This window comes from Copadichromis virginalis, linkage group LG10 (assembly GCF_057382275.1).
Source record: "Copadichromis virginalis isolate Kocher_CV1m ecotype Utaka linkage group LG10, C_Virginalis_male_GT1.1, whole genome shotgun sequence".
NCBI lineage: Eukaryota > Metazoa > Chordata > Actinopteri > Cichliformes > Cichlidae > Copadichromis > Copadichromis virginalis.
In genome coordinates, this window is record NC_140627.1 from 34875260 (window position 1) to 34901169 (window position 25910).

The window sequence follows — 25910 nt, forward strand, 5'->3', positions numbered from 1 at the left end:
TACTTTCAAAGTAACTAGTTACTAGGGAAAGTAACTTTGGTTTTACTCCACAAGTGCACTGTGCCACCTACTAATAGAAAGGAAAAGATAATGTGCATATTTCCACGAGAGAAATCCCACGCCTGGACCGTCATTGACTGCTGCCATGATTCTAGCCTACGTCACAGTGTCATGTGCGCCTTTTACATCCAACACAAAAACTGCAGTCGTGGTGCTTTCGATTGTACTCAGAACTCAGAAATTCTGCTTCTGAATAGGAAGATGTAGGAAACACCAGACTGCAGATGAGCTGCATACAGGGCTGGACTGGGACAGAAAATCAGCCCGGGCATTTTGACTAGAGACCGGCCGCCATTATAGGAAAAATCATAAAGCCTTTGAATGAAAATAAACGCTGTTGTGACAGTGATGTACACTGTTTTGATGGTATATATGTATCAATCTATCAATCGTTTGTTGTAAGATTCAGATAATTATTTTTTAAAAGCTAGAAATTTTAAATGAGAATAAGATAGAAAAGTATTTCTTTGTGCCCCCCTCTCCCTGTTAATGCCCTACCTGGCCCCCCTGGCAAAACTTTGCTAGGTCCGCACCTGCACAGTTACCAGCTGTCAGCTACTTAGAAAAGGATCCTGGTGTTATTTGTCTCTCAGAAACAGTTCATAACTTCAACTCATTCATGTCACCTAAAAGGTAAACCTGTTTCTCCATCACAGCTCTGATGATTCAGTAAGGACATCTCCTGGTTTCATCTTCATGTTTCCCTCTCACCACATAACCAAACCATATCATGACCAGCAGCTTTACAGCTGTGGCTCCAGCAAACATCAGCTGATACTAGAAAGTAATATTAAATAAATTCTAACAACAGCTGATCAAGCTTAAACGTGCTGCTGTTGTTTAGCGCGACATCTGCTGGTTTCCTCTTTCGGCGCAAAGTGGGCGATAAACAAACAAGAGAGCCGATCAGCTGATCATTGATCAGTTTTCATGATTGAAGTAGAAACGGTAGAGGGAGGGGAGAGAATGAAAGAAGAAGAGGCAGCTGTGCAGCGTAAACACAGAATAACTCCAGCTTTGTGTCTTTTTCATTGTAGCTGAATTACGGGACAAACTGTTCCTTTTCACCTCAATAAGAAACGCGTAATATTTTCTCTGAATACCAGACGGGACGGTTGGCAACTCTAATAACTTATGAACAAAATAAAGTTCAACATCATTAACTTCATAGCACCCACCCAGCTGTATAGAAACTCCGTCATGCTAGCTAGCACGCAGTACGGAAAAAGTCAGCATAACGAAAATAAACTCCACCTAAACTTGGTTTATATCTGACCCAGAGAGACTGCAGGTCATAACTTCTTACCTGAAGTTCAGTTCACACTTAGGCCGCCTCGAGTCTCTTTTCCTTCTGCGTCCCCTTTCTCCAGCCCGAGAACGTGTTGCTTTCTCTCATCCACCTGCTGGCCTCCACCACTTGCTAATGTTACTGAATCTGTGGAAGCTCCGCGACAGCCACCACACGAAGTAACGAGTAACGACCCTATCTAAATCCCAGTAACGACTAACGCGTTCCTGATTTTGGCATAATAACTAGTTACCGTGCTCGTTACCACAATGATAACGTAGTTACTGTTACTTAATAACACGTTAGTCCCAACACTGGCCATATGTAATCAGTCCACAACCACTAGATAAACATAAGACTAGAAAAATAAAGATAAAAAACACAGTGCCAAGGTCCATAGGGGAAGGTAAGGGAAAAAGGGAGAATTTCCCTCGGGATGAATAAAGTAAAGAAAAAGACCATCCATCCGTCCGTCCGTCAGTTCATCCATCCATCCGTCCGTCCGTTCATCCATCCATCCATCCATCTATTCATCCATCCGTCTGTCCGTCCATTCATCCATCCATCCATTCATCCGTCCGTCCGTCCATCCATCCATCCATTCATCCATCCTTCCATCCGTCCATTCATCCGTCCGTCCGTCCAGCCGTCCATCCATTCATTCGTCCATCCATCCATTCATCCATCCATCCGTCCGTCCATCCATTCAACCCTCCATCCATTCATTCGTCCATCCATCCATTCATCCATCCATCCGTCCGTCCATCCATTCAACCCTCCATCCATTCATCCGTCCGTCCATCCATTCATCCATCCATTTGTCCGTCCATCCATCCATCCATCCGTCCATTCATTCATCCATTCATCCGTCAATCCATTCATTCATTCATCCATTCATCCATTCATCCATTCATCCATTCATCCATCCGTCCGTCTGTCCGTCCATCCATTCATCCGTCTGTCCGTCCGTCCATCCATTCATCCATCCGTCCATCCATCCAACCATTCATCCATCCATTCATCCATTCATCCATCCGTCCGTCTGTCCGTCCATCCATTCATCCGTCTGTCCGTCCGTCCATCCATTCATCCATCCATCCATCCATTCATCCGTCCATCTGTCCGTCCGTCCATTCATCCATCCATCCGTTCATCCGTCCATCCGTCCATCCATTCATCCATTCATCCTTCCATTCATCCATCCATTCATCCATTCATCCGTCCGTCCGTCCGTCCATCCATCCATTCATCCGTCTGTCCGTCCGTCCGTCCATTCATCCATCCATCCATTCATCCGTCCCTCTGTCCGTCCATCCATCCATCCGTCCGTCCATTCATCCATCCATCCATCCATCCATCCATCCATCCATCCATCCATTCATCCGTCCGTCCATCCATCCATTCATCCGTCCATCTGTCCGTCCGTCCGTTCGTTCGTCCGCCCGTCCGTCCGTCCGTCCGTCCATCCATCCATCCATCCGTCCGTCCATTCATCCATCCATCTATTCATCCGTCCATCCATTCATCCATCCATCCATCCTTAACCTTTTCAGGGTCGCGGGGGCGCTGGAGCCTATGCCAGCTGTCTTAGGGTGAGAGGCGGGATCCACCCTGGACAGGTCGCCAGTCTGTCGCAGGGCTCACACACAGAGACATACAACCATTCGCACTTACATTCACACCTATGGGCAATTTAGAGTAATCAATTAACCCATCCACACAAACGAGAGGAGCAAAAACTGTAAAGCTCGCTGAAGAATAAGGAAATAAGAGTCTCAGTTAAAACGTCTCTGTAAACTGTAATCACTCTTCAAACACACTGGAAACAGACGGAAACAGCAAAGTGGACTCCGCCCACACTGACTCTTCTTCCTCCTGCAGGAATCCTCTGAGAGCACAAACACCACCATCGAGGACGAAGACACCCGAGGTGAGGACGCACAGACACACAGCGAGTGAGCCGAGACGCTGCTGAACCAGCACTAACCTGTGTGTGTGTGTGTGTGCGCGCGCGTGCGTGCGCGTGTTTCAGGGAGGAAACAGGACATCATTAAAGTCACTGAGCAGCTCATCGAGGCCATCAGCAACGGAGACTTTGAGAGCTACACGTATGTAACCAGCACTGAGCACGCTCGGGCAGAAGGAATGTTTGTTTGTTTGTTTTTGAATAAAACCATCAAAGCGTTGAGAAATCCTTGACACGAGTGAGCCTCACAGAGGGCGGAGTCACCCTTTAACGTACCTTTGGGCAGGTGAATCAGTGCTTCTGATGAAAACATCTGGAACATCTCCTGACGCTGCCCTCGCTCCTCTCTGAAGCTGGTGCCAGCAGAAATAAATCAGTGATTGAAACTAGCCAATCAGACGTCCTGATCAGTGGCCAGTCTTTAAACGCTGAGAGCGAATCAGCATCCTTTAACCCAACAATACAAACGAGTCCTCTTCTGACCCACGCTCAGCTTTTCCCCAAATGTTACAAACACTTCAGTCACGCTCGCTCTCCTGCTCACAGAGCGCTTTGGTGACGTCGGCGTCGCTGTAAACATCACATCGATGTATTTAACTGTGGCTCGGCCTGAATCTCCAAACTGGCCCAAACGATCCGGCCTGGCCGTGATGTTGAAGGCGCCCTGTTTAATGAACTGATACTTCCTGTTTTCTAATCTCAGACATCTTTGATGATTGGCTCGCCAATAAAATCTGTTTTTCTGTGTGTTGATTGAACCGTTAAAGTTTTATAATCGCAACAACAGTCGCCTCAAGGTGCTTTATATTGTAAGGTAGACCCTACAGCAATACATACAGAGAAAAACCCAACAATCATATGAGCAAGCACTTTAGCGACAGTGGGACGGAAAAACTCCCATCCTAAGAAAACAAAAGAAATCAAAGCAGGAAACACATTTATGCTAATATGTGTAACAAAGTGTCCTGCAGGTGTTTCAAAGTGACAGATATTTCATCTATGAGTGATCGATAAAGAATAAAAGCTATAAAACAATGAAAGTTTGGGCTGCTGATCCGGGCTTGAAGGTTCACAGAGACGGGGGTCAGAGCTCCGACAGGATCGTGTTGTGCGTGTTGTGCGTGTTGTGCGTGTGCGTGTTGTGCGTGTGCGTGTTGTGCGTGTGGATGGTTTTTTTCACTTGCTCCCTGTTAAACGTGTCTCTGACTCGTCTCAGTAAACGATTCTCTCCCTGCAGTAAAATGTGCGACCCGGCTGTGACGGCGTTCGAGCCCGAGGCGTTGGGGAATCTGGTCGAAGGCCTGGACTTCCACCGCTTTTACTTTGAAAACTGTGAGCTGAAGCAGACTTCCTGTTACACCTTGCTTTTTAAAAAACTCTGAGGTCACCTGACCATGTTCACCTGTCCGTCTGTGTCTGCAGTGTGGTCCAAGAACAGCAAACCGGTGCACACCACCATCCTGAACCCTCACATCCACCTGGTGGGCGACGAGGCCGCCTGCATCGCATACGTCAGGGTGACGCAGTACATCGACTCCAACGGGACGCCTCGCACCGCCCAATCGGAGGAGACCAGGGTGTGGCACCGCCGCGACGGGAAGTGGCAGATCGTGCACTTCCACCGCTCAGGCTCCCCCTCCACGCTGAGCAAGTAAGAGCAGGTCAAAGGGCAGCGGGGCATTCAGGGCAGCTGGGAAAAACCAGCATGATAACGAGCTGCACGGAGAAAACGTGTGAAGAGAGGCAGGATCGGCGAATCTGATCCTCAGCAGACATCAGTGAAGTCATGCACGTGTATATTCCTCAGCACTTTGTCAACACCAGTTTTCTCCATGCTTAGTATATTTGCTCTTTTTACCAACGACACATTCACTGCAGGTGGTTGGTGCTGAATCATCCCTCATATGAAACGCTGTGAAGCTGTTTCTGCATCACGCCTTCGCTCTGCTTCATGTCGATGATAAATGAATCTGGGTGGAGGTGGAGCTGCTTATTTTAGCCCCACTCGTGTTTGCAGACTGAATCTGAGCCAGACTGTCGTTCCTGAGAGACAAAACCCAGGAACCAACGAACCTGCCGCTGTTACTGATGCATCAGACCTCAGCAGCAGTGCCCTCGTACAGACTGTCCACTCGAGTGGAAAAAGTGCAGTCGAGGGTTCACACCAGGTGCTGATCCACAGTCGGTGTGCTGAGGACAGGAGGATCGCACAGAGGCTCAGCAGGTCTGCTGTGAACAGCAAAATGACCCCAAACCACGACAAGCATCCACCACACACTGCTCAGGAAAACTGAAAGGGACACTTTTAAATCAGAGCAGCCAGTCGGTTAAACCTCTGATTAGTTCAGTAGTAGAGAGACTGTTAATCAGTTTCAGCTGCTCTGACGTTCATGAAATCAACTAGCACAGGCAGTCCAACTCCTCCAGCAAATCAATACGTGCCAGTGTCAGAAGGTTTGTGTGTCTCCCAGCACAGTCTGCAGAGCATGGAGGAGACTCCGGCCGTAGGAGGCCATCATCAGGGCCGGTATCAGAACCGAACGAGGATGACCTCCAGCAGGCCGCTGGTATGACAAGTTTAGCTGCATGCCCCTGGTACACTTGACAGCCTGGCAGTGGCCTCACCCACTAGCTGGGCCGGGCGCACACAGTCACCCTCCACCACCTACGATGTACCCTGACCTCCAGCTGGCCGCTGGTGTGAACGTCTCTGACCAAACAACCAGACTTCATGAGGATGGCCTGAAGGCCCGACATCCTCTATAGGCCCTGTGCTCACTGCCTGGGAGGCGGAGCCATAGAATAGCAGACTTGGCAGGTCCACCCTGAGCACATGTGACTGATGTGAAAGGGTCTGGAGAAGCTGTGAAGATGCTGTCTGTAGAGCATGACCAGGCTGGCGGGGGGTCAGTGATGGTCTGAGATCCATCATCTGATCAGGAGCCTGAAGGCGTCAGTAACATGAACGAGAGGCTGCATCATCGCTCACTGTGATTTTCAGGGTGTTTGACTTCCTGACACGTCCAGGTGTTTCTTGACATGTTTTTACTGATTTACTCAGCTGATTACATCTGCTGCTGTCTTCAGATCAGCAGATTCGACTGTAACTACAGCGTTACCTTTCAGGGTGGGGGGCTGGTCCGAGTGTGTCTTTGTGTGTCTTTGCTGCTGTGACGTGATGCAGGTAAAATGCGTGTCGTGGACTCGTCACTGTTCAGCAGGTTGAATCGTCTGTGTTGTCAGACATTGTTGATTCAGTCGCTCACAAACACGTTTGGTTTCGTCTCCAGCTAACTTCCAGAGTGAGTGGATCTTTGATGGGGCCACCGTCGCCGTGACAGCAGTTTGATTGACAGCAGGCCGGGCCTCTGACACCAACCATTCAGGATTTTGTTTGAGGAGTTTGGAGAAGAGACGACGGGGCCAGAAAGCTTCACTCCAACAAGTGAACTGCATTACCAACCAACCAATCAGCTTCCTCTTCTCAGCTTGTTTGGACTTTGCTTCCGCCACGCCCCCTTGTGATCAGCCAATCAGATTGTAATAATGTTTGGAAACCTTGTATCTCCAGTTTGTTCGAGTTCAGGAGGTTCAAACCTTCAGATGTTTAACAGGACCAACACCTGCACACCACAGCTCCCCCTGTGGACAGAACATGTCACTACTGTGTGTTAGCTTCACCCAGCATGTGGTTAGCCTAGTTTAGCACAAACACTGGAAGCAGGGGGAAACTGTTAGCATGGCTCCACCCAAACAGCCCAGTGTCGCCTCCATCTACATGACGTGTTGTAGCTGATCGAGTGTAGACGTAGAAAAAGTTTCCAGCTTTCATTTTTGCTCCTTGTTACGTTTCTCACGGATCTACTGACCCGTTGGCTGCACAGACTTAGCTTTTATAGTGTTCGCGTTCACGCGTTGGTTACCTTTAGATATTAAACAGGAAGTACGAGCCTCGCCTTTAGACGTGTGGGAGATACAAGCTTTCCTGAAACTACAGATATTTACATAAAGGAACAAAAACATATATTATATAGATGTAATGTGATATAATACTATGATCAAGAGCTGCTTTGGTCGCTACAGATTATTTAGATAAATGAACTCGTGACTGAGACTCGAGCTGAGCCACACTGACAACAGCAAACAGACCAATTATATAATATAAACCTGGAAAATCAGGATTATCTGATTACAGTAAAAAATATATTAATAAAAACACTTTTTTCTTCCCGTACATCAGAAATAAAACTCTTCTTCATAGTTATTAATTTTAAAAAGCATCTCATTCCCCCTTTTTTGTTTTATGTTTTTACAACTTTAAGCCTTTGTTTACCGTATTTGCCTCGTATGCTTCCAGAGTTTATACATATATACTAATGGCACAGCTCTTAAACTAGCATGTTAGAAACATGGTGAAGCCCAGTTATTCAGCTAAACCCTCGGGTGACCCAGAGCTCACACATGGATCGTTTTAAACTGGTTAGCGGCTAAAGCAGCTCGTGGCCTTCACGATGACGTTGTCTAACGGAGAAACTTTATTTAAACTGTGCGCGCTGCACAGGAACACTCATCTGCTTCCATCGGGCTTGGAGAGCTCTAGAAGCTTCCACCACCCTCTGACCTGTGATCTTCCATGAACAGCCACACCTCTGCTCAGATCAGCCCCACCCCTCCCCCACAGCCACCGCCACCACATATCCTAATGAGGAAGGCCTTAACGAGGCGTGTATCTACCTGCCTGCTCTCCGCTCAGAGCATCATTAGCAGCACAAACTTTGCTGTTCACACTGAGTTTACAAGATTCAGATTTAGGAGTTGCCCCTTACCTGTGAGGGAACAAGGAAGTAGGGAAGGAAGAAAGGAGTCAAGGGACTAAAACAAAAACAAAAGAAACCAAGAAAGAAATAAGGAACACACACACACACAAGCCTGTCCAGCTATCTTAGTGAGGACCTTCATTGACATCAGAATCAGAATACTTTGTTGATCCCTGGGGGAAATTATTTTTTTGTTACAGTGCTCCATTATAAACAATGGTTTCCCTAGCACCTGACCCTAACCATTAAAAATGCCTAACCCTAAACTTAACCATAACCTAATTGTAACCCTGACACTAAAACCACATTTTGAGCCTCAGAAAGGCTTCAAACTTGTGAGGACTGTGAGTGTGTGAGTGTGTGTGAGTGTGTCCTCACAAGTGACCGTTGGTTCTCACAAGTATAGCAGAATGCAGATTTCGGTCCTCACAAAGATAGCTAGACAGGAACAGACACACACACACACACACACAGACACACAGTCATACACAGATACACAGTCAAACACACACACACAGACACACAGTCTCACACAGATACACACACAGACTCACAGACTCACACACACACACAATCACACACAAACACACAGTCTCACACACACACACAGTCTCACACAGATACACAGTCAAACACACACACACAGACACACAGTCAAACACACACACACAGACACACAGTCTCACACAGATACACACACAGACTCACAAACTCACACACACACACACAGTCTCACACAGACACACAGTCTCACACACACACACACACACAGTCTCACACAGACACACAGTCACACACAGACACACAGTCTCACACAGACACACAGTCTCACACAAACACACACACACAGACACACAGACACACAGTCTCACACAGATACACACACAGACTCACAGTCTCACACAGACACACAGTCTCACACAAACACACACACACAGACACACAGACACACAGTCTCACACAGATACACACACAGACTCACAGACTCACACACACACACACAGTCTCACACAGACACACAGTCTCACACAAACACACACACACAGACACACAGACACACAGTCTCACACAGATACACACACAGACTCACAGACTCACACACACACACACACACACAGACACACAGTCTCACACAGATACACACACAGACTCACAGTCTCACACAAACACACAGTCTCACACACACACACAGTCTCTCACACACACACAGTCTCACACAGACACACAGTCTCACACAGACACACACACAAACACACAGTCTCACACAGATACACAGTCACACACAGACACACAGTCACACACAGATACACAGTCACACACAGACACACAGTCACACACAGACACACAGTCACACACAGATACACAGTCTCACACAGATACACACACAGACTCACAGTCTCACACAAACACACAGTCTCACACACACACACAGTCTCTCACACACACACAGTCTCACACAGACACACAGTCTCACACAGACACACACACAAACACACAGTCTCACACAGATACACAGTCACACACAGACACACAGTCTCACACAGATACACAGTCACACACAGACACACAGTCACACACAGACACACAGTCACACACAGATACACAGTCTCACACAGATACACACACAGACTCACAGACTCACACACACACACAGTCTCACACAGACACACAGTCTCACACACACACACCCCTACACACGCACGAACAAACTCCTCTTTGATGTTTTTTACACATTCTAAACCTCCTCGATGCTCAGACAGCCAATCAGAATCATCATCAGTCTCCAGTGTTTACAGGAAAGTACGGAGTCCCAGAAGTGACAAACATCACTGCCCATCATAGTGACACAAATATAGTGAGTTGTTACAGTCACACTCGGGACTGTAACAACAGTTACTGAGCTATAGATTTCAGACGCTTAACAGCAGAAACATCCCAATGCAGTTACTGGCTGGGCTGGGAGTATTTTAAGCAATAATAAATGTACATAAACACAAACATGCAGACGTTTGATTTGATTCAGTTAACGAACACGACGCCGATCTATGGAACCTGTAGTGACTGTACATCAGCACTGATGTGTTGCTTCAGCCAATCACAAACCAGTACAACAGAGAAAAAGTGACTCAGACTGATGGTGAAACATCCATATATACTGCCTATAGAGTACTGCAGTACTTTAATACTAGATGAGTAAACATAAACCATTGTGAGGGTTGGATGTGAACGTGAGCTGCCGTTTCACATGGTGCTTTTTGACTCTTCTGGGCCTCCGTACTGCAGGAACTCAGACTGCCCCCTGTTGGTCTGTTGGTGGCGTGGTCGCGGTGTGAAACCTCATATCTCCGTGTGGTTCTTTTCTTCCTGTCGTTGGTTTTTAGAAGCCTTAATTATGGACTAACTTAATAACTTAAACTTTACCTGCATCTTGGATCGTGGCTTTAGTTATCGACCTGCCGGCTCAGAGTCTCTGAGTCGGCGCCATTTTTGGTGGATTTTCTTTGCGGTGGTGTAAAACGGTTGGATGTTTGGCTGGAGTTCTGCAGGGAGGGCTTGTGTTTCTTCCTCTTCAGTGTTTCTGTACAGATTTGTGATTTTCTGCATGCTGGAACTGACTTTGTGTTTTGTGTTTCGGCTTCAGCCTCCGTGGCGTTTTGACGTTCGCTGCTGTCGGCCCGCGGTCCTGCCCTCCGGTGACTTGACTCGGACTCGTTAGCTTTGTTAGCATTCCTGACCCGGAGCAATGGTGTCTGCTAGCCGCGAGCTAACAAAATGCCGGCGGTGCCACCTTTGATATTCTGCGATTTTTGAGCCGTTGTGTTTGTCTCAGAGGCTTTAAGCAGCTTTTTACCGTCGGGAGAATGTAGAACTTTGTACAATCAGATTCTTATTATGACGATGATATGATTATGATTATTATTCTCGATATACTGCATTTGTATATTTACAAGCTTTTTAATGTTCGGATCAGACTTCCAGTGCTAGCGTTGTGCGAGTCCGCCTGTAGAGAACACATTGTGCACTATTAGCTTTATTATTTTGTTGAGTGTTGAGTTCCTCAGCTGCTGCTGAATGTGTTTGCCACAGCACTGCTGCCCTTTAATTTATTGACATCTCTGTGCCATTCGGCATCCCGTCTCAGAAACGCTCGGAGCTGAGGAGGCTGAATACTGAGTCAAAGGTCGGGGTGTCGGGGGATGGGCGGGGCCACGCTGAGGCGGAGCATTACACCTCTTGTCATACTGTGTCCCATTCGCTGCTAGAAACAGCTGGGGAAATGACCGGGCCGTCAACGTGTTCAAAAATCTGAGATCATATTTGTAAAGAGGCGGAGCTAGAACTGCACAGGTGTGCTGTGATCCCGGCTAGCAGTGTGCACATGTATCCGCAGGTCAAAGGTGGCCTTTAACTCCAACCAGCTGAATGAAAACACACAAAGAACAGAAAGCGTTGTGAAACGTATTTAAGCTGCTCTGACCTTTGATTTTATTCAGATTTCAGTTTTGGAGACAAAAACCTTTCCCTGTCCTTCAGCCTCCTCAGACTGAGCGTGACCACCGTGGGGACTCTGAATGGCACCTCCAGCGTGAATGGCTGTTTTCTACAATAGTCTGTGTTTTCTAAAAGCAGCACCTCCACTTTGACCTTTGACGACACTTGAAAGTATTTATTAGTGGTGAAAATACTGGTGGACGCACAAACGTCCCCACAAATATCTGAGATGTCATTTTTTAGAACTCTTTTGGTGTTTATGCTTGAAACTGAAAAATTCATCTTAGAGTAGATTTCACATGTTATTATAGGAACACTGCTATGATGTTTCTCCTGTGTTTCTACTGGATGCTCAGTGGGCGTGGCCTCTCCATGTTTATCTGAACGATCCAATCCAAAGCAGGGACTTCCTGCTTCTTCAGCTGAACGTCTTCAGGCTAAAGATGCTCACAGGTCAGAGGTTCCTGTTTTGAAGCCTCACCTGAGAGAACAGGAAGGAGGAGGTCGCTTCAGACACCTGGGAGACTGTTAGCCACGCTTAGCTCTTCTAGCCACAAGCTAAAGGGGTTTTAATCAGCTAACATGTTAGCTTGTGGCTTACAGGTAATGGTGACAGTAAAGCTAATGATGCTAACAGACCGCATTTCCCATGAAACATCGGAATAATCAGTCTAACAACTCAGACAAGGACAGGTTTGAGCCGGGGCAGTTTTATAGACTAATGATGAAGCTTGATGGCAGCCCGCCCACAACGCGCGCTGAGGCACCCCAAAACAAAACCAACCACGAGCGCTAACAGCCCTCTCTGCTGCTGAAGGCTGATTTAAGTTTATAAAGGTCTTTTTTTTTTTACATATTGTTTCCAGTAAACGTCAAAGAGCGCATTAAATATCTCACTGAGCTTTCTGTCTTCATGCTGGTCTAACTCTGGTCCAGGGAAATAAACCATCACACAGGAACTGAAGCAGCACATCACAGTTTATTATCATTTAAAGCAGAGGTCTCCAACCTTTTTTGCACCACAGACCAGTTTATGCCCGACAATATTTTCACGGACTGGCCTTTAAGGTGGCGCGGATAAACACAACAAAATAAAACTAGTACCGGTATCGAAAAAAGATTTATTCATAACAAACGTGAAAGGTGTACCCTGCCTCTCGCCCTATGACAGCTGGGATAGGCTCCAGCGCCCCCCGCGACCCTTAAAAGGATAAGCGGAAGCGAATGGATGAATGGATGGACACGTGAAAGGACCCAGGAAAACCGAGTAAACGATAAAAAAGATAACAAAATAACGCTGAAAACCGATAAAAACCCTGAAAACCAGACATTTCACACCTGAGCCTCAACTCTGGCGGCCCGGTACCAAACGACTCACGGACCGGTACCGGTCCGAGGCCCGTGGGTTGGGGACTGTTGATTTAAAGAAGTGATGGTGCAGCCACAGAAGAGTGAAAAGCCTGGTGAGTTTCAGGCCTCAGTCCCACAGTCAGAGACCACCTGGGAAAATGAGCATCCCTGATTGGCCGGCAGGTCACCAAACAGAAGTGAAACCTGAAAAAGCGCAACAGGCCTGAGAAACTAAGGCTGTTCGCCTTCAAAGTAAAAGCTGTGCTTTACTGCCACAAACAAAATATTTCAAAAGAAACAACTTTTATTTTGAAGGTGAATTGGATCCATTTCCTGTCTGTTTCACAGCCTGCAGCTTACAGGAGCTCCACGGCATCATATTTAACTGGGAACTCCCGCCAACCTGCAGCCAACCCTCGGCAACCGGCGGACAATACTTATTGTTCCTGTGGTTGCCGGGGTTACAGACTGCTCTTTGAATCCAGAGAGGAACCAATCAGCTGACTCCTCTTCGTTGTCTTAAAACACTTCTTGAAGTCTGACTGAGGACGAGGCGTGCCAGCCGCGCTCTCGGGTCCTTCTTTGACGTTTGATTAGCTTCGGTTTGATTTTATGGATCAAAAACATTTTAGTTGAACTTCAGTTTCAAACCAAACTGCAGATGTTTTGCATAATTAAATCAATTATAAATGAAAATGATAAACGAGTCTCTGTATCTGAGTGTTCTCGGCCCGTCACTGTGTGCTGGTGAAGGTTCAGTCTGAAGCTCCTCCTCCTCCATCGCCCACCATGTTGGCGCTCCGTCACATCCTGTCAGCTCGCTCTATGATGGATATTGTTCTGTACTGTAGTAACTGGACTATGCTGCATGCTCGTGTGTAACTGTGTGAGGGCGAGAGTGTGTTTGGACTTTTCTTCTGCATCGTGTTCAAAGTGTTTCTGTAAATAAACTGAGGTGGTCAAACGCTGCGCTCTGATTGGTCTGTTCTCACTTTTAGCATCCACAACAACAACAAAACATTTTTATTCAGAAATCTTCAAACACGATTCATCTGATGGACAAACAAACATTTTCTTCTTTTTGTTGTTCTATTGTCCCATAAATAAAGCATAAAAACAGGAAATCCTCCCGCACGCCTGAGAGGTTTCACTGTGATTTTAAATGACAGATTTTTCTGATTTTACTGCATTACTGTAAAACTCTGTGATTCATGTTTTATTGGATTTGTCCAGTTTCATTTGGTCCCCTGTAAAGTTAAGTCTTGGAGATGTTTCATTCTAATATCAATAATATTGTGTGAATAAATGATGAAAAGCTTCAGCTGGGAGCAGGTTTATCTCACGGGGACGAGGAGAGACCAGCCCGGGTCCGACTCCGACCCGCCGCCCTTTGCTGCGTGTCGCTCTTCACTGAGACTAAAGTCTAATAAAGCCACAACATAAATCTGGTGCTTCTAGTTTATGAACTGAGTGTGGACGGGTCTGCATTAAGGGAGTAAACATGTTTATGATGATCACTCAGGTGTTCGTCACAGCTCAGTCTCAGATTAACCAATGAGCAGGTTTTAATAACTGATCAATGAAAACTGAACAGGAGGGAGGAGGAGCTTATGTCTCCGTGATGAAGACCAGCAGCAGAGTTTCTGTGGGAGAAGAAGAAGCAGGAAGGAGGATTTCTCATTGTTGGCACAACTGTACTTAAAAAAAACAATTGATTTGATTGGTCTATAGTTGCTGTAGTGGGCGGGGCAGTGCTTCACATCCAGCTTAGTGAAAAGGCCTGAGCGGTGGTGTGGCAGACAAATCTGTCCTGAACATGATTTAAAAAGTAACAAATATTAATTATATTAAAAAACTGCTCAACACCAAAGCAGTGAGCTGCAACAGCACACGCAGCAATGGAAGTCGCGCCTGGCTGATCATGGTTTGAGACTCAACATCAAGAAGACCGAGTACGTGGAAGCTGGCCCCCAAACTGATGGCACCATTAACATCGACGGGGAAGACCTGAAGAAGGCTGACCAATTCAAGTACTTGTGATCGATGATCAGTGGCGACGGGATATCCTTCAGGACGTGCGAGCAAGGGTCAATGCCGCATGGACAAAGTGGCGTCAAGTGACGGGTGGGCTATGCGACCGTCGAATGCCAGACCATCTCAAGATTTACGAGACTGTGGTCCGCCCAGTTGCCCATTTAAAAAGTAACAAATATTAATTATTTAAAAAATTGCTCAACACCAAATACTTTGATAGTTTCCAGCATATATTTTCTTTGTTTAGCTAACTTAAAAACAAAAACATTTCCATGGGCGGCTGTGAGTGGCTCCAACAGTGAGGATGTTGCTGTTCAGGTCTCAGAGAATGGCTGCATTGATGGGGTCAGCTGTTTGTTCAGTCATTACCTAAGGATGATGCCAGACCCCACATGGGCACAGGAGCCACATGTACAAGCTGGACTTTATCAAGTTGATGAGGAGAAAAAGTGTCCACACACCACTCCTGCTCCTCAGCCTGCAGACGAGGCCCTGAGCTGAAGCCTGAAGCACCACTGGTACAAAGATGGGAGGACAGTGGATCAGACTGGTGGCAGGACAAAAGTTACCATCTCAAGGCGAAGATTTACGAGACTGTAGTCCGCCCAGTTGCCCTGTATGGATCGGAGTGTTGGCCAGCCACCGCCACGCACGAACAGGCCCTGCACATGATGGAAATGCGAATGCTCAGGTGGTGTCTAGGCCTCACGCGTTGGGACCAAGTCATGAATGAAGACGTCAGAAAGCGGCTCGGCTGCGGGCCCTGGTCTGGATGGGCCTGGGCCCCCTTGCCCTGGTGGGTTCCAGAGTGTGGAGGTGCCTACTGGGGTCAGCAGGGGAGCTGGCCCCAGGGAGGGGCTGCTTGCCCCTCCCTTTCTTCCCTCCCCATCCTCAGCTGCCTCCCTATTTCCGCTCTACCACACCCACCCACACACGCAGGGCTTGGGGTGCAGGTATGTCACCAGGGTGCAGGGGAGGCACTCCCCCTCTGTCCCCTTCTGGCCGCCTGTGCCTCAATTTTATCCTGCAACCTAGACATCCACATCACTCTCACATAACACATACATATAGGGCCTTGGGGGTGGGCACGTTTTACAGCATCCAGAGGATGGTCGGTGTACTCCAACCCACCTCTGGCGCTGGTGCCCTACCCTCAATTTTAAATGCATTTAGACACTAAGGGTTTTCGGGAAGAGCCGTGCTGCTCTCTGAGAGGAAGCTAGTACCATGCTCTCCTGAGTTTTACATGCACTTTAGAACAGCACACAGCAACACTACATATGAGTGGGCGTAGGGAGGTTTGAGGTCTTCACTCACCCCGGTTCTGTTAGCCGTCAGGGCTGGGGGGCTGGGAGGAGGTGCTGGCTGTCAGACTGGGGTCTGGGATGCGGGGCCTCCCCGCTACTGCAGATAAGGAGGTGGTCCGCTTGCCTCCACCCCAGAGAGAAGGGTTACATCTCCTGGGTCTAGGTGCGGCTTGCCCCTCTGAGGGCGGGGGTACCTGGACCTGGGATATAGAGAATGTTTGGGGAGTGCGACTGTCTGTGCAGTGTCTATTTGTGTCTGTCTACACGTTGGGTGAGTGCTGAGTATTTGGTTGTGCATACGAGGTGGGAATGCACGTCTGTGTCCGCGTGTGCCTGTTCGTCTGTGTCTGTCTTAGACTCAACCTCTCTGGGTACATCTCAGGCCCTCTAAAGTACGGAGGCCTATCTCCCCTCACCACACTCCCTGCCGGTGGCTGATGCCCTCAGACGTTGGTGTGTTGGTGGTCCTTGTCGTCTGGGGCTGGGCGCTCATGTATGTTTTTTCTTTTTTTGCCTGTCCCGTTTGGCTCTTTTGCATCAGAATTGTTGTCTAAAGGCAAAGAAAGATGCCCAACGGATTTACTTTACCAAATTGACCATCCCAGCCTCGCCGTAATGGTCCATTTGATTCACCTTTTATTGTTTATTTTATTTTCACTTGCTGAATACGGGACAGACTTGACTGGGGGAAAGAAGGGGAGAAAGAAAGAGGGAAAGAGAAAGAGCTGAGGAGAGGGACGGGGGAGAAGGGCAAAAGACAAAAACCAACAGAACGAGCAGAAAAAAAAAAGAAAAAAAATACATATATCAATCACCTGGATCACCTGTTGAGAAAGAAAAAAGAAAACAAGCAGAAGAGAACAAGAGTAATAGAATAAACAACATCACAATGATATATGGGAATATGACAGTAAATACTAAATGTTAAACATTATTGTGCAGCACATAAGATCAACAGAACACAGTGTGCTTTGAGGTAGGAGCCAAAAAGGGTGTAGTTTGTGGGTGTGATCACCCGTGTGTACACCTGTGAGCATGGACGCGCTTGTTTTTAAAAGGTTCCTTCATGTAATAATCTGCTAGAGGGTGTGGGGGGGCCACAGCCCCGTCCTCCAGGGCATGAAGCAGGTATGGAGGAGATCAAAACTCCAGACATCCAGAGGCCCCCAGAACACAAGAGACCATAGAAGACCAACAGAGGGGCAGCCGCGCCACTGTCCCAGAAAGAGCTGAGGAGAGTCCCAGATGAGGGCTCACTCAGCAGCCGCGGAGCAGAAGCCAGGGGGGGTTGCAGTGACGCGCCCGTGAGCTCCGCCGGCAGCCAGCTGCGCCTGAGTGACCGAGCCCCAGGCCGAGAGGCCGGGGGCACCCCACCTCCGAAGTGGCCCGAGCGAGCCCCAGGCTCCAGGCCCCGATAAGCGGCCGCCAAGGAGTGAGTCGGTGTGTACTTGGACGCCCATCCCCGGACACAAAGAACCACCAACGCACCGATGTCTGAGGGAGTCCACCACTGGCAGGGGAAGTGGTGGTAGGGGGAGATAGGCCTCCAAACCTTGGAGGGCCTGAGATGTCCCCAGAGAGGTGGCGTCTGATACCCAACCTGACATATAGACACAGACATACAGGCACACACAGACACAAACATCCATTCCCACCCTCATGCTCTCATATGCACTTACTCCACACTCAACCGACGTGGAGACAGACATAAAGAGACGCTGTACACACGATCACACTCCCCAAGCGTACTCTACCAACCGGGTCTAGGTACCCTTGCCCCTGGAGGGGGGGAACTGCACCCAGACCCAGGTGGTGTTACCCTTTTCCCTGCGGTGGGGAGAGGCAGACCGCCCCGACTTCGCAGCAGCAGGGAGGCCCCACACTCCAGACCACAGTCGGACGGCCAACTCCTCCTAGCCCCCCCGCTCCAGCAGGCCGCAGAGAACAGGGGTGAGAGAAGACTCCAAACCTCCCTCCACCCGCTCATTGTAGTGTTGATGCATATGTGTTCTAAGGTGCATTTAAAACCCAGGAGGGCATGGAGCTACCTGCCAGAGAGCAGCAGGTAAGCGCATGGTCCCTCCTGCTAGCCCTCAATGTCTACGTGTATTTAAAATTGAGAGGTGGGCAACGACGCCAGGGGTGAGGTGTACACCCTGATGGTCTTTTTGGACTCCGTGTATTGTGCCCACCCCCAAGATCCTATATGTTTGTGTAATGAGGGTGTGAGTAATGTGAATGTCTAAGTTGTGGGATAAAATTGAGGCAGAGGCAGCCAGAAGGGGACAGAGGGGGGGGGGGGGGGGGGGGTAGCCTCCTCTGCACCCTGGTGACACACCCCTACTCCAAGCAGGAGCAGGAAGAGGGAGGCAGCTGGAGATGGGGAGGGAAGGAAGGGAGGGGCACGCCACTGCAACTCCCTCTGGCCTCTGCTCCGTAGCTGCGGGGTAACCTCTCGTTTGGGGCTCTACTCAGCTCTTCCCAGGAGGGTGGCACAGTTCCCCTCCCCTTTGGTGGTCCTCCTCGGGTCCTTGTACTCTGGGGCCTCTGGATATCTGGGGCCTGGATCTCCTCCATACCTGCTTCATGCCCTGGGGGACGGGGCTGTGGCTCCCCACACTCCCTAGCAGATCGTTACATGGAGAAACCTTTGGAATACAAGCATGCTGATCCACACAGGTATGCACAGACGTGGACTAAAGCTTTCTTGGCTGCTGCCTCAAAGCACATTGTGCGCTGTCTATCTTGTGTGCTGCACAATATCGTTCATTATTTAGTATCTACTGTTATCTACTGCTAGCTAGTTTATTGTGATGGTGCTGTTTTTTTTTTTATCATGTTGTTCTTTGTTGTTTGCTTTCTCTTCTGTTTTTTTTCTCCATACAGGTGACCCAGGTGCTTTGTTTTTTTCTCTCTTCCCCTCCTTCTCACCGTCTCTTCTCCCCTTTGGTTTTCTTTCTCTCCCTCTCTTTCTTTCATTCTTTCCCACAGTCATGTCTGTCCCGTTTGTAGCAACTGAAAATAAAATAAATTCATAATTATAATAAAGGTCAATCAAATGGACCAATATGGCAAGGCCATGATGATCCACTTGGTAAAATAAATCCGCTTGGCATCTTTCTTGGCCTTAAGACAACAATTCTGATGGCTATAGATCCAAACGGGACAAAAAAAAAAAAAAAAAGCGGCTCGGCATCACGCCAATCACGGAACAAATGTGCGAGGCACGGCTACGGTGGTGCGGACACGTATTACGCTCCGATGACATCTCAGTGGCAAAAACAGCAATGAGGCTTGAGCCTGGTGGTCAGCGACCCCGTGGCAGGCCAACGAAACGCTGGATGGATGGAATAAAGGAAGACATGAAGATCGTCAATGCCGCCGCAGAACACACCCTCTATTGTTCCAAATGGAGACAGATTTGTAGCAAAGCGGACCTGCCACACGGGACAAACGCTAGGAAGAAGAAAAAGAGGTGGCAGACAAATCTGTCCTGAACATGATTTAAAAAGTAACAAATATTAATATATTAAAAAAACTGCTCAACACCAAAGCAGTGAGCTGCAACAGCACACGCAGCAATGGAAGTCGCGCCTGGCTGATCGTGGTTTGAGACTCAACATCAAGAAGACCGAGTACGTGGAAGCTGGCCCCCAAACTGATGGCACCATTAACATCGACGGGGAAGACCTGAAGAAGGCTGACCAATTCAAGTACTTGTGATCGATGATCAGTGGCGACGGGATATCCTTCAGGACGTGCGAGCAAGGGTCAATGCCGCATGGACAAAGTGGCGTCAAGTGACGGGTGGGCTATGCGACCGTCGAATGCCAGACCATCTCAAGATTTACGAGACTGTGGTCCGCCCAGTTGCCCATTTAAAAAGTAACAAATATTAATTATTTAAAAAATTGCTCAACACCAAATACTTTGATAGTTTCCAGCATATATTTTCTTTGTTTAGCTAACTTAAAAACAAAAACATTTCCATGGGCGGCTGTGAGTGGCTCCAACAGTGAGGATGTTGCTGTTCAGGTCTCAGAGAATGGCTGCATTGATGGGGTCAGCTGTTTGTTCAGTCATTACCTAAGGATGATGCCAGACCCCACATGGGCACAGGAGCCACATGTACAAGCTGGACTTTATCAAGTTGATGAGGAGAAAAAGTGTCCACACACCACTCGTGCTCCTCAGCCTGCAGACGAGGCCCTGAGCTGAAGCCTGAAGCACCACTGGTACAAAGATGGGAGGACAGTGGATCAGACTGGTGGCAGGACAAAAATTACCACCGTCTGAGTTTTTCTCCGTTTTCTACCCGGCACGGAGAAAGGCCTTAAAAAAAACCTTAAAAAAACACATCATCCCAGCCAAACAACTGAGAGACCCCTGACACCACCAGCACCACCAAGCAGACCTCAGACACCACCAGCCATGCCCCGCAGACCCCAGAATCCCTCAGCCCCATTCATCACCCTGCAGTATCTGATGTGCATAATTAGAATTTATTAAATTAAGTCAACATTTAGATATTGAAAACAATCCATATTAACAACAAAAAACAGTTCAGTCAGCTGTGAAACTCAAGGTGAATAGATACTGAAACTAAATTGAACATCAATAATATAATATAATATAATATAATATAATATAATATAATATAATATAATATAATATAATATAATATAATATAATATAATATAATATAAAACTACAATGAAATAAAATAAAACGTCCACGTGGCGGCAGCAGCTAGGCCTCGGTTTCCCGCCGGATATCGTCATCTTATCGCGCCGGAAGCGGAACCTCTTTCCTTTCTTGTTTCTGCTCAGTAAAGAGACGCACACAGGTGAGTCCGCTCCCGGTTTATATCCTCTGTAATCTCTGCTGCAGGTGACCATCCGCCGCTCTGCCTGGTCGGTGCTGACCCTGCGTCTCTTCCCGCGTCTGTTGGCGTCTGTATCGTTTCTCTGGCTGAAGGTTAATGGAGGATTTTTCATGTTTTGTGCTCTGTGGGAGTTTGTGTCCAGCCGCCATCTTAGCTCCACGCGAAGCCTCCTCAAAGGGAAACAAATACAACGTTAGAGCCAGGTGTGTGTCGCAAAGGTGTGCTAAAGAAGCGCGTGAAGTTTTAGGTGAAAGAGCAGGTAGAAAAACGCTCCGTGAGGTCCTGCCGGCTGCTCGGAGTCAACACAAGCTAACAGGCTAACATTAGCTTATGTTAGCCTCGGCGCTGCTACTGACGTTTCAAACTTTATTTAAAATGTCAGTGGTCGCAGCAAACACGCGCGTCCGAGTCTGCAGGCAGAGTCAGAACCTCCTCAACCTGGACCGGGATGGACCGGGTCAGTGACACCACGTGACCGCGCGGTGGGTCCGTTATCGGACAGAGGGCGCGTTCCAGTTGAAAACAAACGGAGCCGGGCTGTCCAGGGTCAAAGTTCAGAGTTAAAGTTTAGACTGGACCGGGTCAGGGTTGGTTGTTAGATAGTTTCTGAGCTGACCCTCCCAGTGAGGTGGGTCTGATCAGGGATCAACAGTGTGATCAGAAGCTCTCAGACTGAGGTTACTGTAGAGTTCATGTTCAGAGCTGATGTGATTGATTATTTATTGATCAGTCGAGATAACTGGCTGGTGTTTGATTGTCATATTAGTTGAGTTTTCAGAGTTGGAGGATGCCGTCTGTGATTAGCTGTGTGCGGTGGGTTTTATTTTGGAGGTGTCCCGACTTTAATGTTGACCTGAGAGTTTCAGGATGTTAAGGTAAAACTCATAAAGAGGTCAGACCTGAACAGGAAGTGGGTTTGGGGTGTAATGGAGGCATGGGGAAACGCTGCTGGAAGGGAAGGTCTCACCGTGTTACGCTGCAGCGGCGGTCTAGTCTCGATGTCTGTATAAAGAATAGCTGGCTGTGATTGGTGATTCTCTGTGTGCGTGCTCGCTGTGACCTCATGCTCACATGTGTCTGACTCCTCTTCCTCCTCCTCAGCAGAAGATGGCTCCTCGTAAAGGGAAGGAGAAGAAGGAGGAGCAGGTGATCAGCCTGGGTCCTCAGGTGGCCGAGGGCGAGAACGTCTTCGGCGTCTGCCACATTTTCGCCTCCTTCAACGACACCTTCGTCCACGTCACTGACCTCTCCGGAAAGTATGTCCCCTCCGACCATCTGCTCGCCAAAATAAAAGCCGCTCTCTAATTGGTGCTAATGGTGTTTGTGTGTGTTTGCAGGGAGACGATCTGCCGTGTGACCGGTGGGATGAAGGTGAAGGCGGACAGAGACGAGTCTTCTCCGTACGCTGCCATGTTGGCGGCTCAGGACGTCGCTCAGCGCTGCAAAGAGCTCGGCATCACGGCGCTGCACATCAAGTTGAGGGCCACTGGGGGCAACAGGTAACCTGCACTCACCTGATTCTGTAGGCAGTGGGCTGACACTTTATTAGGTACACCTCAAGCACTGAACAGATCAATACAATTTCAAGTTACCAGGTTTAACCCAGTCAGGTGATCAGGGTTTAAATCCATGGTACTCAGCTGTACCTAATAAAGTGACAGGGGTGGAGTCAGTGAAGCAGAGTGAGTGTTTTTGTTTTTTTTTTTATTAAATCTGCCATTTCTGTGCAGGAAGCCTCTTCATTTGATCCAAATCTGAACCAAACTCCATTCAAAAAACTGTTGATTTTACTGAAACAGTTCAAGTGCAGTTCAGGTGAAGTCCTCAGCACGGTCTGTTCAAAGCTCTAACAATAGATAAAAGTCGAGTATTTATTGTTACCTTAGTAAGTCTGACTGGTTTAACTGGAGATAGACCAGCAGCCTCTGACTGCATCGCTGCAGGTCCGGGGTCAGCCAGGCCTTTCAAACCCAGGTGTGTGTGTGTTACCTGTCCAGGTGGTGACCTGCTCTGTTTTCCTTTCAGGACAAAGACTCCTGGTCCTGGAGCCCAGTCTGCTCTCAGAGCTCTGGCTCGATCCGGCATGAAGATCGGGCGCATCGGTAAGTTTGTTTTTATTCATATTAAAGTTTTTGAGTAAAAAACGTGTGTGTGTGTTATTCTGTTGTGTCATTTTCAACACCTTTATCGACCTGTCGGTGAACACCTGCGCTGCTCTCAGGTCAGCAGCTTTCTCAGTGAGGGTTGGAAGCTTTAAACGACTCGGCGGATTTAAATTAACTTTATTCGTACATCTATCTGATTGACACAGTTTGAATCTGAGCTTTATTGACAGCCTGAACAGTGACGTTTCCTTTAACTCGGCTCTACATTCGTGTGACAGTGTTGACGAGCGTCTGATCATGTGATTGTTTCTTCCTCGTGTGTTTCAGAGGACGTCACGCCGATCCCGTCAGACTCGACCAGGAGGAAGGGCGGTCGCCGCGGTCGCCGTCTGTAAACTGTAAACAGCGACATTTTCACCACAATAAAAGATTAAAGTCGACTTCTGTCTCCGTGTCTCATCAATGACCTGATCACCGATCCATCGGTTTGAACTTCCTCACATGATTATGTGAACATTAATGAGCAGTGGGCGGAGCTTTGAGAAACCCTTCATGTTTACAGTCAAACATTAAAATCTGATTAACAGTGCAAATGGGATCAGTCCACACTAGAGACTGTTGGTGCTGGAGGTACTTGAGTACTCGAGTACTGCAGTAGTTTAAAGTACTGTGGTATTTCCTGCTGTGCTGCAGGACATGAAGCTCTTTGATTATTGGATCAGGGATTGATTGATCTGATGGAGGTGGAGACAAAATGACAGGAACACCTGAAGCTTTTATAAAACGCATGTTCGGATGTTTCCAGGTGTTATTGTGTCCACCCTGTGGGTGTAGCTGTGGCTCTGACGAATGAAACATTCAGACTCTTTCTTCTTATGGAGGATTTGAGTCTGCGGGCCTTCGTTCAGTTTGTTTTTCTGTCGCACTAAAATAATCTGCTCGAGTTAAAATGATGACATCATGCTGACAAAGCTTTTCTTTTCCTTTTTTACAAAACTGAAACAATCATTTCAAATTGATTCACTCTGACTGTGAGTGAAGCTTCAGACACCACACTGAATCATATTTAATATTTATTTTATTTGGAAATAACGCTGATCTGTGAGGTCATTCTCAGGGCGGGGCTTCAGAGCAAGCTCAGACTGGTCACACAGGACTCTCCTCCTCCTCTGATTGGCTGAGCCTGCTGTTAGTCTTCAGTCTCTGACCACGCCTCCAAACTCCTGCAGACAGATTCGTCAATGAATGAATTTAAACCTCTGTGCGGATTTTTCTGTGTAATGCTTTAGTCTGACCAGCTGAGGGCGACATTTACCATCAGCTGCTCCAACCTGAAGGGTCGATCCCTCAGGTCACCACACCTGTGTGTGTCTGAGGAGCATTTAATGTTTTACAGCTGTTTAAAGACATTTATGTTGATGGTGTCTGTCGTCTCTGCGACTCTGTGCTCAGTTCCTGTCATGTGACTAATCCTGCACTGACCTGCAGAGGATTTTACTGCACAATTTACAGACCTTTACAAAAAATTTGAATATGATGAAAAAGTACATTTATGTCCATAATTCCATTCACAGTGTTGGGGAGTAATGGAATACATGTACCACCGTTACGTATTTAAAATACAAAATATGAGTAACTGGATTACACGGCGGTCTTTTCCTGTTTCATAAGGTTATGAGGGGTTAGGGTGTCCACGCCGGTGAAAAACACAACACGCATTAAGAGGCCTTCGTGTCTGTGTCTCAAACTCGTGGCCCATATCACCTCTGCTTGCGGCCCGCATAATGACGTGAAGAAATGTTTAAAAAGTTATTCACAAAAATGATTTAATATGAAAGCAGCAGGCAGAGTGTTACAGGCGTCGCCCTAAAGCATGTAGCCTGATGGGCAGTGTAGTCCGTGCTGCAGGGAGGATGGACCGCTGTACCTGTGATGTGTCTGTGAGCGAGGAGGGAGGAAAAGAGCCGAAAAGTAAGAGATGTCACCGAGCAGAAACAGGAGCTGGAAGCATGTGTTCGTATTATTGTAGGGTCGACCTTACAATACGAAGCACCTTGATGCGACTGTTGTTGTGATTTGGTGCTGTATCAATAAGATTGAATTGAATGTAGAGCACCTGCCTCCTCATTGTGCTGCCTGTTTTGTGGTTGTTCTTGTGACCCTTGCTTGACCTCCCCACACACAGATGTTTGAAAGCAGTATGGTGTGACAATATGGCCATTTGCAACATTTGTACTTTGGGGTCAAAAACGACCAAAGGAAGGAGTTGTTCAGTACTATGCTATGCAGTATTGGGGTAAGTTTTAAGTAATTTTTTTTTTTTTTTTTTTTTTTTTTTTGACTTTCTAACAGCTGTTGTCCTCTGGGGTTAAAAATGACCCCAAAGTACAAATGTTGCACATGGCCATATTGTCACACCATACTGCTTTCATTTTTTTTTTTTTTTGGCCTGTCCCGTTTGGCTCTTTTGCATCAGAATTATTGTCTAAAGGCAAAGAAAGATGCCCAACGGATTTACTTTACCAAACTGACCATCCCAGCCTTGCCGTAATGGTCCATTTGATTCACCTTTTATTGTTTATTTTATTTTCACTTACTGAACACGG

At 47.6% G+C, this 25910-nt stretch overlaps 3 protein-coding genes across 5 annotated transcripts in view; 2 read left to right on the forward strand and 1 right to left on the reverse strand.

Moving 5' to 3' along the window:
• The window catches only part of camk2a (calcium/calmodulin-dependent protein kinase II alpha), a 51505-nt gene extending 37563 nt beyond the window's left edge, over positions 1 to 13942 (forward strand). Inside the window, exons 14-18 of one of the 2 annotated variants that reach the window (XM_085471194.1) lie at positions 3230 to 3278; positions 3381 to 3456; positions 4552 to 4646; positions 4737 to 4965; positions 6605 to 13942. In XM_085471194.1, the coding sequence (XP_085327320.1) occupies positions 3230 to 3278; positions 3381 to 3456; positions 4552 to 4646; positions 4737 to 4965; positions 6605 to 6608 (453 nt within the window). In that variant the 3' untranslated portion in view covers positions 6609 to 13942. Of the gene's footprint in view, positions 1 to 3229; positions 3279 to 3380; positions 3457 to 4551; positions 4647 to 4736; positions 4970 to 6604 lie in introns of those variants that run through there. The other variant, XM_085471195.1, reaches the window with a different exon arrangement.
• A 7135-nt stretch (positions 13943 to 21077) lies between these two features.
• Positions 21078 to 23744, forward strand: rps14 (ribosomal protein S14). 2 transcript variants are annotated; one of them, XM_085471254.1, is made up of 5 exons: positions 21078 to 21160; positions 22301 to 22455; positions 22537 to 22698; positions 23225 to 23301; positions 23632 to 23744. In XM_085471254.1, the coding sequence occupies exons 2-5, from the start codon at positions 22307 to 22309 to the stop codon at positions 23697 to 23699; spliced, it is 456 nt and encodes a 151-aa protein (XP_085327380.1). In that variant the 5' UTR covers positions 21078 to 21160; positions 22301 to 22306; the 3' UTR covers positions 23700 to 23744. The 2 variants fall into 2 exon arrangements, with proteins under 2 accessions (XP_085327380.1, XP_085327381.1); XM_085471255.1 differs by having other exon boundaries at positions 21081 to 21160; positions 22304 to 22455.
• Positions 23745 to 24375: 631 nt separating this feature from the next.
• The window catches only part of LOC146700981 (hepatitis A virus cellular receptor 1 homolog), a 6000-nt gene continuing 4465 nt past the window's right edge, over positions 24376 to 25910 (reverse strand). Inside the window, exon 4 of the mRNA XM_085471338.1 lies at positions 24376 to 24527. Within this exon, the coding sequence (XP_085327464.1) occupies positions 24451 to 24527 (77 nt within the window). The 3' untranslated portion in view covers positions 24376 to 24450. The remainder of the gene's footprint in view (positions 24528 to 25910) is intronic.